Source organism: Carettochelys insculpta, chromosome 16 (assembly GCF_033958435.1).
Source record: "Carettochelys insculpta isolate YL-2023 chromosome 16, ASM3395843v1, whole genome shotgun sequence".
NCBI lineage: Eukaryota > Metazoa > Chordata > Testudines > Carettochelyidae > Carettochelys > Carettochelys insculpta.
Genome location: NC_134152.1, coordinates 26,387,512 through 26,399,590, shown reverse-complemented (window position 1 = coordinate 26,399,590; position 12,079 = coordinate 26,387,512). Strand labels below are relative to the sequence as shown.

The 12,079-nt window shown below is 44.2% G+C and overlaps 1 protein-coding gene across 1 annotated transcript; it reads right to left on the bottom strand.

Annotated features, from left to right (window-relative positions):
* Positions 1-488: 488 nt before the first annotated feature.
* Positions 489-11,135, bottom strand: LOC142021863 (cytochrome P450 2K1-like). Its single transcript, XM_075011111.1, has 9 exons — positions 10,935-11,135; positions 6,396-6,558; positions 5,968-6,117; positions 5,347-5,507; positions 3,876-4,049; positions 3,126-3,267; positions 2,101-2,288; positions 1,134-1,275; positions 489-691 (listed from the first exon to the last, which is right to left on the bottom strand). Exons 1-9 carry the CDS (start codon positions 11,133-11,135, stop codon positions 489-491), a joined length of 1,524 nt encoding a protein of 507 aa, XP_074867212.1.
* Positions 11,136-12,079: the final 944 nt, after the last annotated feature.

Here is a 12,079-nt window from a genome sequence, read left to right as displayed (position 1 = left end):
CACTCGGCAGGTAAGTTGATTGCAGATATGCAATTCTAGCTATGGCAATTGCATAGCTAGAATTGACTTATCTGCAATTGACTTACCTGGCTGCCCTCACTAAGTAATGTTGATGGGAGAGTTTCTCCTGTCAACATACCATACTCCTCACAATACTGAGGAGCACAGGGGTCAGTTGCCAACCCCAATAGGTCGATTACATGTGTCTCCACCAGGCACAAAATCGAACCCCAGAAGATCAATCCTGAGTGGATGAATCTTCTGTGTAATGTAGACGTGGCAGTCAGCTGTTGCGATGTAGCGCCCCCTGTTGGTGGAACACAGCAGTTCTGGCACTTAATGAATGAGCTGTCACATCAGAGATGATCACTTCTCTCTCTCTCTCTCTCTCTCTCTCCATTAATTATTTGGGGGTTATGTGCGTGGGGGATTTGCATCATTGCAAAGCTCCAAATTCAGACACCAGCCATTGGCCATATTTATAGTGTTCAGTTACATTTCAGTGGTACACGGGCCGCAGCACAAATCAGATGGGGCATTGGGTTTAAGGTAAAGCCAACATCAGCAGTGAGATCGAGATCAGCATTTGCCACCCCTGGAGGGGGCTGGAAAACAAATTTCTGAAGCAAACCCGCAAAGAAGAGGAACAGTTCTGTTCTGGCGAGTCCTTCTCCAGCGCAAGCCCTTCGTCCTGGAAAATTAACCAACGGGAGGTCAGTGAAATGGTGGTTAGCATTCCTCTGAGATCTTTCAAAATGAAAATGGCTGTATAAATGTATATATCTGTAACAGCAGGCACAGGAGCCAGCTGACGCCTCCCGACCTCCACACTCAGTCCTCACCCCTACACCCCCCCGACCCCACCAAATATATATCAGAAGGGCTACGTAACAGGAAATGGTTTCTGCCCATTCAGGAAGGCATGAGAATTTTCAATGGCTTCATCCTGTCTGGAAACTGGCAGATAGAACAGTGCCATTTTCCACCTACATAGAAATTTCCCCAGATTTCCCCAAATACCATTTAATCTGGAGAGCCTCAGTTTTGGGTGCATCGTTTCAGACATATGTAGACTAATTTTCAGAGGTCCCCCAGAAAGTACAATCAGCCTGAGCACAGGAAGCTGGCATTACCTATGGAGAAGGGTATAAATGCCTCCTTTCTAATAAAGCTCCCATCAGCCTTAAGGAAGTGGGAAGGGTTGAACTGATCTGGTGTCTCCCACTGCGACTTGTCGTTCAAAGCCGAGGTCAGCAGAGGAATGATATCTGTTCCCTGGAAGGAATAAGGGAAAAGGCAGGTGCAGCAAACAATTGGCCCAGGTGGTCACACTCACAAATTCAACTCATTCTTCCATGCAGGAGACCCAATGGTACCGAGCAGGGTTAATTAGTGCGACAGGGAAAATGATGAGAATCCTGTGGCACCTTAGAGATTAACACCTGTATTTGGGCATAAGCTTTTGTGGGCAGAGGCCCACTACATCAATACATCTGACACAGTGGGTTGCAGCCCACGGAAGCTTATGCCCAAATAAATTTGTCAGTCTTTAGGTTGCCACAGGACTCCTCGTTTTTGCTGACCCAGACTAACATTACTACCCCTGTGAAATTTAGCTTTACAGGCTATTTCCTACTCTGTAGAATAGTTAATCTGCCAGAGCCAAGCACACGAAATAAACCTCAGAACAGGAAGCTCTGAGCATGGTTCAATGGCATTTATCACCCAGCATACATGAGTGTTGATACTGAGACAGTTAATATCTCATGTCTCTCTCCTGGCCTCAAAAATAAAAATTGATTTCTTTTCTAAACATTTGCATTTGCCCTCCAAACAAAGATCCAACACAGATTCAGAGCTTAGAAAAGCAAGCAAAAATGCAGAGTAACTTCACTGATGTCAACAGTCCAATAACTCTGGATTTATGTGGCTGTAAGTGAAGCTAGAATCTGGCCCATAACTGTCCATTCTGGATGCAGTGCAGAATGTTAAGGGAGGGATTAAATACTAGAAGACCAAACTCCAGAACTTACATGAGTAATAGTTTTTCACAAAACTGCATGAATGTTTGCCAGTTCAGTTGCCAAACTCGAAACTTACCTTTGGGATCATATAGCCCCTGAAATTGACATTGGTAGAAGTTGAACGTGGCACGCTCATTGGGACAATATTGGAAAACCGTTGTATCTCATGTATCACTGCATCGGTGTAAGGCAGTTTTTTCCGGTCCTCTAGTGTTGGCATTTGTCCTGGCTCAATGACCTGATCCAGTTCTTCCTGAATCTTTTCTGGAAAAAGGGAAAGGAGAAGGGTTGTGGTTTTCCAGTAATGCAGAGGACCAGAGGAGGAAAAAGTACTCTAAAAGTTACTTGAGTAAAAGTGCAGTTGTGGGGGGGGTACTTAAGTACAAGCTACTGGTGTTCCTCTGGAAAACACTTGAGTGAACGTACATGTGCATGTATGCCCCCTCCCACTTGTCACATCTATGTTGTACTCAAGTATCTAAAAGTGAAAGTACCTGCAATTTTACTAAAGTAACTTTTTGGGTACTTTTCCCACCTCTGCTGAGGACACACTAGCACAGGCCCTAATCTCAGTTTCACTTACAATCTCCACAGGACTGGCTTTAGCCAGGATTGGAATGTCATTCCTCCAGAAACAGCTGTGTACTGCAAAAATTACTGTGGATCTCGAGGTGCCAAAGCTTTTATTGGGCCAATGCAGAGTTAGCAGTAAATTCCCTGCCTGATTCTATTCTTCCATGGGTGTAACTCCATAGTCTTCAGTGGAAATGAGAACAGAATCCAACCTACCATCTCTCAGAAGAGGTGGGACACCAATGAGTTTTGTTCTGCCGGTGTAGCCCGATTGTTTGTAAGAGGGTTTTGATGAGGGAGAGGCTTATGGGTAACTGAACAGAACTGGAATTCAGCCCCTCTTGGTTCTTTATGCATTCTGGTTAATCTTAGCTGAATGAAACCTTCCGATAAAGTCCGTTGTTGTTTTCTAATGTGGGGCACTTACTATTACTAACTCTAGTCCCACCTGTGGGAACCCTACTGTCTCCCTTCTATAACTGAAGCTTGATTAACAGCCTTTTCTAAGAGAGGTTCTCTTAGCCTTACTCTGAATCTCTGGGTATTTCATCATCAAAAGAAGACCCCAACGGATAGTGGTAGATGTAGTCTCAGTGCCAGCAGCGAAGAGGTCCAGTGTTGAAAACAGAAGATTCTCATTGTTGAAGTGTGTGTGCGAATTTTTCGACTCCTTAGAAACACACAAAAAAATTAACTTTAGTTTTACAGCAAATGAGGCAGGTGACTTAATTTTATACTTTTTTCATCTGTGTTCAGGCTTTGTATGGGTACATACATTAGGGTGAGTTTAGTACTTCAGTTTATTTTAGTTATGGGAAATTAAAGGGATCTATTGTAGGTAAAACACCATGGAATATAAAAAAAATGATCAGGCTCAGGCACTATGCTGGTAGCATATTAAACCATCAGTGGACCTGCAGTTTTCTCCATAAAGGACACCTCAGATTTCATCAGCCTTTTAGGTAGAAAGATTGGGCTTTGGAAATATTCACATTCAGTAATTATTTACTTGCCGTGCTAGTCCCATTAATTTCAGTGGGACTGCTCTGCTAGTTAGGTCATTGATTAGTGATATCAATAAGCTTAGTCCTGGAGTAAGGTACTATTCAATGTGAGTACTGGTAGCGGGGTCTAGCCCTGGTCTCATATATTCTGATAACAACAGATCTATGTCTTCGCACCTTCCATTCCCTGCCAGATGTTCCCACATTAATAAATTAAGTGTAAGCTAGCAGAACGAAAAGATGCAAATTAAGGTGCGAGTTAGCTTTGAAGTACCTGCTGCTGCTTCCTCAGAAACGCATCAACAAAACCTGTTAAATTGTTTTCGTTAAACTTCTGCCTGTGTTCCTTAAAGAACGTCTCCAGAAAAGCATTCAGCTTGTCGATATTTCGAGAAATAGTCTTTGGGGTTCCAAACAGAAATCCAATAGATGGGTAGAAATTATATAACTGGGGAAAACAAAAAGATTACTGTTTACTGGCTCTGGGGTGAATCTGTGTAACATCTTTATGTAAAATGGGTGGAGTTAGTATTCCACATTACGCCATTCGTGTCCCGAGTCTCGGGGCAGGTCTACATGATGTCAGAAGGTAGAATTAAGGTACGCAATTCTAGCTATGTTAATTACGTAGCTGGAGTTGACGTACCTTAAGTCAAGCTTCCACTCTGTCTTCATTAAAGGAGGTCAGTGGGAGTGTTTGCTCCCATCACCTTCCCTTAGTCCTAACGGGGCTGTGCGGGGGCGGAGAGAAGTACTGGTGCCACTGCAGACACCCTGTAAGTTTGATTTAGCATGTACCTGCTAGATGTGCTAAATCAAACTCCGGAAGATCAACCACGGCAGGGAAGATCTTTCCTGTAGTGAAGATGTACCTTAGTGGACTCTGGCAGTGACCAGAGTTTAATTCTCTGAGAGCATGGAGAAGAATCCTCAGGGTGTGTTCATCTAATTAGTAATGTCTCTGATGTGCCCTAAGCAATTCTTTCCTGACAGCGCCATATGTGAACCACTGATGCCCTGAAGCATCCAGATTGGAAGGTCACTGTATCCATGATTTATCCTGTACAGCCCAAACTGTTATGAGTGGTTATAAAGCTGTTATGCCCCTTCAATTCCAGCCCTCCAGATTTGCGCTCAATCCCTCTCAAGCAGATTTCTCAGTTTGTATATAAGGTGTTAATATGGTCGTCTTTTTATTTTACTCTTTTCAGTTGTGCTGAATGTGGTGTTAGGTGAAATTCACTTTGTGCAAAGGTCTGGCCAAGGCTTGACCCCAGTGGTGAGGATGGTGGGTCTTCCCACTGGTCTCAAATAGGCCAGCACTTCTGGGGTAATGATGGAGAGAGGCATTGGATCTATCTGGGTGGGGGGTAAGGGAATGGTTCTACTTCCCTATCCAGGTAGCACAAGGGAGATAGTAACCACCCATTGGCTCTGGGTAGCAACCACAAGGGCAGACAACAGGTTGTGGGAGTTAGGTTTGCGGGGAGAGAAAACTATGAGAGGTTGGCAGTTCACTCTTGCACTTGCAAGGACTAAGGGAGATCAATGGGGAAAACTCTCCTGTCGACCTTCTTCAGTGAGGATGGCCAGGTAAGTTGATTGCAGATAAGTTGATTCTAGCTACACAATTTCTGCAGCTAGAATTGCATATATGCAATTGACTTGCCTGCCTAGTGCAGATCAAGTCTAGTTGTATTCAGAGAAGGAATGTATTAAAAATCCCTCAAATAAAAATTAATTACCTGTGCCGTAGGAGAGCCCAGCAGTTTTGTGTTTTCATTTAACAACTTCAGCAAAGTTAGAAATACAGGATCTTCATAGTCAAACCTCTCACCGAACAGTATAGAGCATATGACGTTGGATACAGCACTGTTCAGAATCACCTTTGTACTAAAGGGTTTCCCTATGTTTAAAACAATTAAAACAAATTGCAGTTGGAATTGCACTTGTATGCTGGAAACATCAATTTCAGTCTACTCTACAGAAGTGCTCACTCTCAGGTCAAAATGGCTACATTGTGTTTTCTCTAGAGTTGTTAACTAAGTTCTTGTATGCACTAGGTATGGGAGAACAAAATTACACATATAAAAGAGCACGCATGAAAAATCAGGTCCTTGGTTATGGTTTTCTTTGCAAATGTTCTTAACAATCAGAGCTAAATAAGTTTATCATCAAGGATATGCATCAAGGCTATCTTATTAGAGCTCAATGCCTCAACTCAGCCAAGTTCTTAAGTATGTGTCTTGCTTTAAGCACATTAGAGATCCCAATGACTTTACCTGCTCAAAGTTAAGTTCATTCTAAAGCACATTTCTGAACTTGGGTCTAACTGCCCATTTCAGGATGAAATTTTTAACACTCACCCTGGTGAGATTCAAAATATTTAATGAGGAAATTCAGCTCTTCAAGGATCCGCACTTCAATGGTTCTCTTTCCGACGCCAAAATCCCGTAGAGTAGATAAGGTGAATCTTCTCATTGTTTTCCATAACTCTCCGTGACTGAAGACTATGCCTAAAATACAGATGAACACGCTAGTACTGAAACAAAACAAAGAGGCAGAAATGTAGCACTTTAAAGACTAACAAAATGATTTATTTGGTGATGAGCTTTCGTGGGACAGACCCACTGAGTTTCTTTAAGGAGTGCATGGAAAGCGCGTTTCTTTCCTTGTATGCAAGCTGCTATGTATTTCAAAGTATTCTATCCATGAAAATGTGTTGCAGCAGGATGGCTTTATAAGAATATACTAAGTACGCTCAAATTAAAAAATGAAACAAAAGCTTGCTTACCATTTCCTTGCACGAGCTTCCTAAATATAGGTATTTCTGCCCTCCCTCCAAATTCTTCAGCATGATTGAAGAGTGCATCCTTAATTGTCTCATAACCAGACAGCACCACTGCTTTCTTGGGTCCAAAATGCACGGTGAATATGCTGCCATACTTCTCAGAGAGCTACAATATGTAAGTAGATATGTTAATTCAGAAACAGGTCTGGATCCCAAGTGTAGTGAACAGTATCCCATCATCTGCGTATACACCTATCTGAGCCACAGCCTTTGGCTCATAGCAATTTAGTAATCCCCAAAGTCCTCTAAGCCTGCTACACCACTCACACCCAACGGGACACATTCTCTCTTCACAATACACCCATGAGATCAGAACTGCTTTGCCAAGATCTGAGATCAGAATCGGCCCAATGAGCTCATGAAGGGCCTGCATCTGTGCAGAGCTGAGCACCCTTCTCTCTCATGACTTCACTAGGACTTTGCAATGACTCCAGTGGGAAAGGCAGGACACAGGGTCAGATTTTTAAAGGTATTCAGGTGCCTACAAACGCAAATAGGCACCTAGTGGGATTTTCAAAAGCACCTAGGTGTCTGACTCCTACCGACTTAACCGCAAGATTAACCATGGTACACAGTAGCCCACACAGCTCATGCTTGGCTCCAGGCATAATCTGCCACTACATTGGCTGCATGACAATCTTTGCATTGTATGTGAAGAATGTTCCTAATCACTGCAAAATGAACATGTTTTTCCTTTTAGTTTTTCAATATTTGCTGTAGAGGAGACCACAAAGCCTGGGGCATTTCTTGTGCTCATTCTAAAAGCTTCCAAGAACGTTTAGCTAATTGGATTGTGAAAAAATTCCAGCACCTCTTCTGTAAAAGAGACATGTTGCCACGTATGGCAATGACGGGACTGTGGGTACGTCTACCTTTGCCAGGAGATTGACCCGGTCAGAGTCGATCTTCTGGGGTTCGTTTTTGTATACCTAATGGGATTACATGAAACCGAACACTCTGGGGTTTACAGTAGCCCCCTGTACTCTTCATTCTCATGAGGAGTAAGAGAGACCAATGGGAGGGTTTCTACCATTGACCTCCTTCTGTGAGGGTAGCCAGATAAGTTGATTGTAGATACAGTGGTTCTAGCTACGCAACTGCCATAGCTGGAATTGCATAGCTAAGATGGACTTTAAGATCTACAATAGACCTGGCCTGTGTCTTTTGAGAGCTGATGGGGAAAAGGGGCAAGTCAGATGCTATCCGCGGTTCTGACTGCTTTGTGTCTTCTTGGATGGCAGAACTACCAGAGCTGCCACTGCCCTGTGGTCTCTACTTTGACAGGCTGGCTGCAGTAGTCTAAGTATTATCTTCTGCCCACTCCTCCACCTCCTTCTGTAGCATCCACTGACTGTCTCTCATCTCATACTGAGGCTGTTAGGCCCAGATCCTCAAAGGTAGGTACCTAATTCCCACTGGTTTCTATGGTCTCATTCTATGATCTTAGCGGATCTGGACCTTGGTTGTTTGGGGCAAGGCCCGTGTCTTCCTTCCCCTCACCCTAGGACAAAGGGGGCCGTGATCGCTGAGTGACTGGTGCCTCTAAGTGCTACTGCATTGCAAATAATAAATAGTAATGGCAGAAAGGGGGCCAGGTCAACACTTCCCATGACCTGGCAATATCCAGTTGATAGACCAGCCCCTGGACCTGTGTGCAACAAGGCATCACTTAGAGCAAAGCTAAGTTTGCTCTAATTTATGTCAGGTGCTGGTCCAGTACAAAAGTTTGATGGCATAAAAGCGGGTCTGAAAACACCTTTGCAACCATTTTTGGGCTGCATTGAGTACAGTTCAGTCATAGGCTGGGATTCAGGCCAAGGGTTTAATCGACATAGATCTATTTATTAATATATTGGCAGCCATGCTGAGGTCTCTGCTGGCATTGGAGGACTATGACTCATTTGCCTTACGCAACTGACATGGTCTTCACTACGCTGGTCACTCTAGGCAAGAGGGACTTGGTCAGAGATACCTTTGTTCTACAATGTCGTACAGTGTTCTACAACAATTGGAAACCTTGCAGCTCTTACACAGGGCCTATTCTATAATGCCGTGACAGAGACGTACTGCATAGGGATGACATAATAATTTTCCTGTTACCAATGGGCTTGTGCAGAAAGCATGAAAATACATTCATCCAGTTCCAAAAATAATTCCATTTTGGCACTTGTCTCTCCTGGTGTTGCAAGGAGGAGAGTGTTTCAGTTTTAGCAAGGATTATCAGACACTGGAATCCAGCCTGCAGGCATATACTCCTGGATAATGTCACAGGAACTGGAGGCTTTAACAGCAAGCTAAGACTGCATCATCTGTTACACTCCACAGCAGCTCTGACAATCTCATCGTTCACTGAGAATTGTCTAGCTCGTTTAAACATACGTTGCCCCAAATTTCATCTTGTTTCCTATGTGCCCAGGTACTGAGTTGCATGGTATTATGCACATAATGTAAATTGCATGGCAGATTACAAGAGGCTCCTGTTATGCAAGACAAATTGAATTTTATTTTCATCACATGACAGTTTGACAGCTCGGGAGCTTCTTTGCTGTCTACTGGACAGCCTGGCACCAAACTACAAGTTGGCACCAATGGTAATTTCCCAGCTTTCCTTCAGCTTGCGTGAGTCTTTCTTGGCATGAAATCAGATTTACTGCTGCTGACTTCTGGCTGCAACTTTCATATTTGACACAGCAGCCTTGAAAGTAGGAGGAAAACTGCTCGGCTTATGCAAAATGAGTCGGCAAATCATGGGTTTGCAAACAGCTTTGAAAGGAAATGGACTTGTTCACACCTCTGCCCAGGACCCTGGCTGTCGTTTTATGAAATGAGAAATAGCTCAAATTTAAACATATTTGTCTTTTTTTCCCTGAATGTAAAAGGGGGCCATGGAACTGCCCAAATGGGGTGAAATTAAAATCATGCACAAAAATCTTAAATCTAGGCCTGGCTGGAAATTAGTCATTGGTCGCAGGCAAGTCACTTAACTTAATAGACACTTGCAGTAAGAAATTTTCTTCCCCCTTTCCATCTCCCTTCCCGCCCGGTGCCCCCTGACCTTCTCCTCTAGGTAGCTCATGTGTCCATTTTCATTTCATTTTTTTTCTATCTCTCTCTTATATTTTTGTTACGCCAGTTTTCTTTCATCCGAATTTCCAGATTGGAAGAAGTGGGTCTGTCCCACGAAAGCTCATCACATAAGAAATTGTTTTGTTAGTCTTTAAAGTGCTACAGGGCTGCTTTTGTGTGTTGTGAGGACACAGACTAACACCGTGACCTCTCTGTGACTATTTGTTGGGAAGCACCTCCCTCCTGGAATAGGCCCTTCAACAGGGTACTCACCTGGAATATGAGATGACCCTGGTTCGGGTCCTTGTTCTACCTGATCCAGAATACTGGGCAATTGGCTATTCCAGGGTGGTGCATATGTTTCTCTTTCTCAGTCTTTTGGAAACAGGGTTCTTGTTTTCTTGCCAGCCCTTCCCTGGCTGCGGGAAGGGATGAGTTTGCCCTTGCCCTAACAGTAAGTATCTAACAATGGAAATAACGTATAAACTAGTGCTCAGCAACCTGTATCCCATGGTGGCACACTTCCACACTCGTGGTAATTTCGTGGCACGCCCAATATATATCTATATATCTATATATATATATCTATATATATATATATAGATATATATAAATCCAATTCCCTCCCCCTCCCCAGAGCCACGCACCCCACAACTCCCCTGCTCTAACCCAATCCTCCTTCCCTCTCCCAGAGTCAGGCAGCCCCCAGCCTCCCCCACTCTAACATATAGCGGTCCCCCTCCCCAGAGCCACATACCCCGCAATCCTACCCTCTTCCCTCCCCCGAAGCCAGTCACTCTCTGCCCCACCCCTCCCCACTCTAACTAAATGCCCTCCCCCAGTGCCAGGCACCTCCAACCGCACCCCCCACTCTAACTCAAGGCCGGCAACTCACCAGAGGTGCCACCACCCCAGAGCTGCCACTGCTGCCACCACTCACTTCTCCCACCCAGCACTGGGGCACATGCACAGAGCAGCAGGCGGTACGCCCAGCGTGCAGTTCGGAGGCACACTAAGCACTGCTTCGCAGAGCACCGGTACAAAGGACTGATGTTGCAGGTGATACCTTCTGGGTTTTTTTTTAAAGCGGTCCAGCTCTGTCTGTTTAGTACATGATCCCGATCCTGCTATCAGATTTGCAGGGACAGGTCTTACGCCCACACAGAGTCTCATGTGGATTATATGGGGATTGTCACAGGCTTCAGGGTCCACTCACATGGCTGAGACAAATGGAGCATCTTTGTGCCAGGCGTGTGCATGCATAGCTATGGATAACATTTTTAAATGCATTCATTTTTGTTTCCACACAACGACACAATGTAGACACAACATCCTCATTCATTAAGTTGCCTTTCCCCTCCCAATCATCCACTACGGCAAAGCTCACCATAGCTACTTCTGTCATTTCTAGCCTACCTCCATCAGCGACTGGAATGGCTTTTTCAGATCCACTACATTCAAGTTCCCGATGAGAGGAAGAGGAGGCGGCCCTGGAGGCAAACTGCAAATGGACTTTTTGGAGTGAGTCAAAAAATAAACAAGAGCCGCCAGCCCTCCTGCCAGACACAGCAGCAAGCTGGTGCTCAGGTACTGCAGCAAAACCTTCACGATCGCCATACTCAGGTCAAAGTAAGCTCCGAGTGAGGTGTACCAGTAGGTGAGCATCTCAAGCATCTAGGTGCTTCTTTTTATAGAGATGCCCTCATCAGCTGGACACACCTTCTGGGGATGCAGCTGTTTTGTAGAGAGAGGGGTTCATACTTCTCCCCAGTCAGGTCCGATTTGTTTACTTACAGTCAGGTCAGATTTTCTTGGGAAACTGTCACCCATAGCTCTGTTTCAAATACGGATTATTGTTTCTATTGTCAAGACAGAGCTCCTATTTCATTCTCAGCCCTTGACCAGGGGTTATTTACAGGTAAGCAACCTCAGCAATGTGTTTGAGTTCTCAGGCAAGTAAAGACCAGATCCTGCTCATGTCGAAGAACTGGGCTCCTTACGTAATGGGAGAGAGTAGTACTTTGTGCCGGGTGTGTCCTTGGGTTCCTCTAGCCCAGGGGTCTGCAACCGAAACAGCAAGAAGAGCCATTTTTTCCCTAATTCAGTAAAAAAATTCAATAATTCAAGAGCTGCAGTGCATATGAAGAAGACTTTATTAGCGACATGATCAAAACACAGATACAGCATCATATCCTACAATGCACTGCATGTATCAAAGGGGGTATTATCCAACATTTGGAGATCACATATTGTTTGCTATTTAGATATGAGCGTTTCATTGTTGGGCTTTTAGATGTTCACCTTTTATCAAAAATAATCAGGAGAGTGTTTTTAGCTTTGCTATTCTAGCATCAGGAGGTACAAAGAAGTCCTTAAAGAGCAGCAGGTTGCAGATCCCTATTCCAGGCTCTAGCAACAAGTCCTGAGTCACAGAAAATAAAGTGGAAGGATCTGACATTATCTACTTGAAATATTAGAGACCTGAGTAAAATGTGGAACGTGGCCAGAAAGGATTAACCAGCTCTTAGGCTGAATAACCAGGGACGACCGTTAAAGACTTG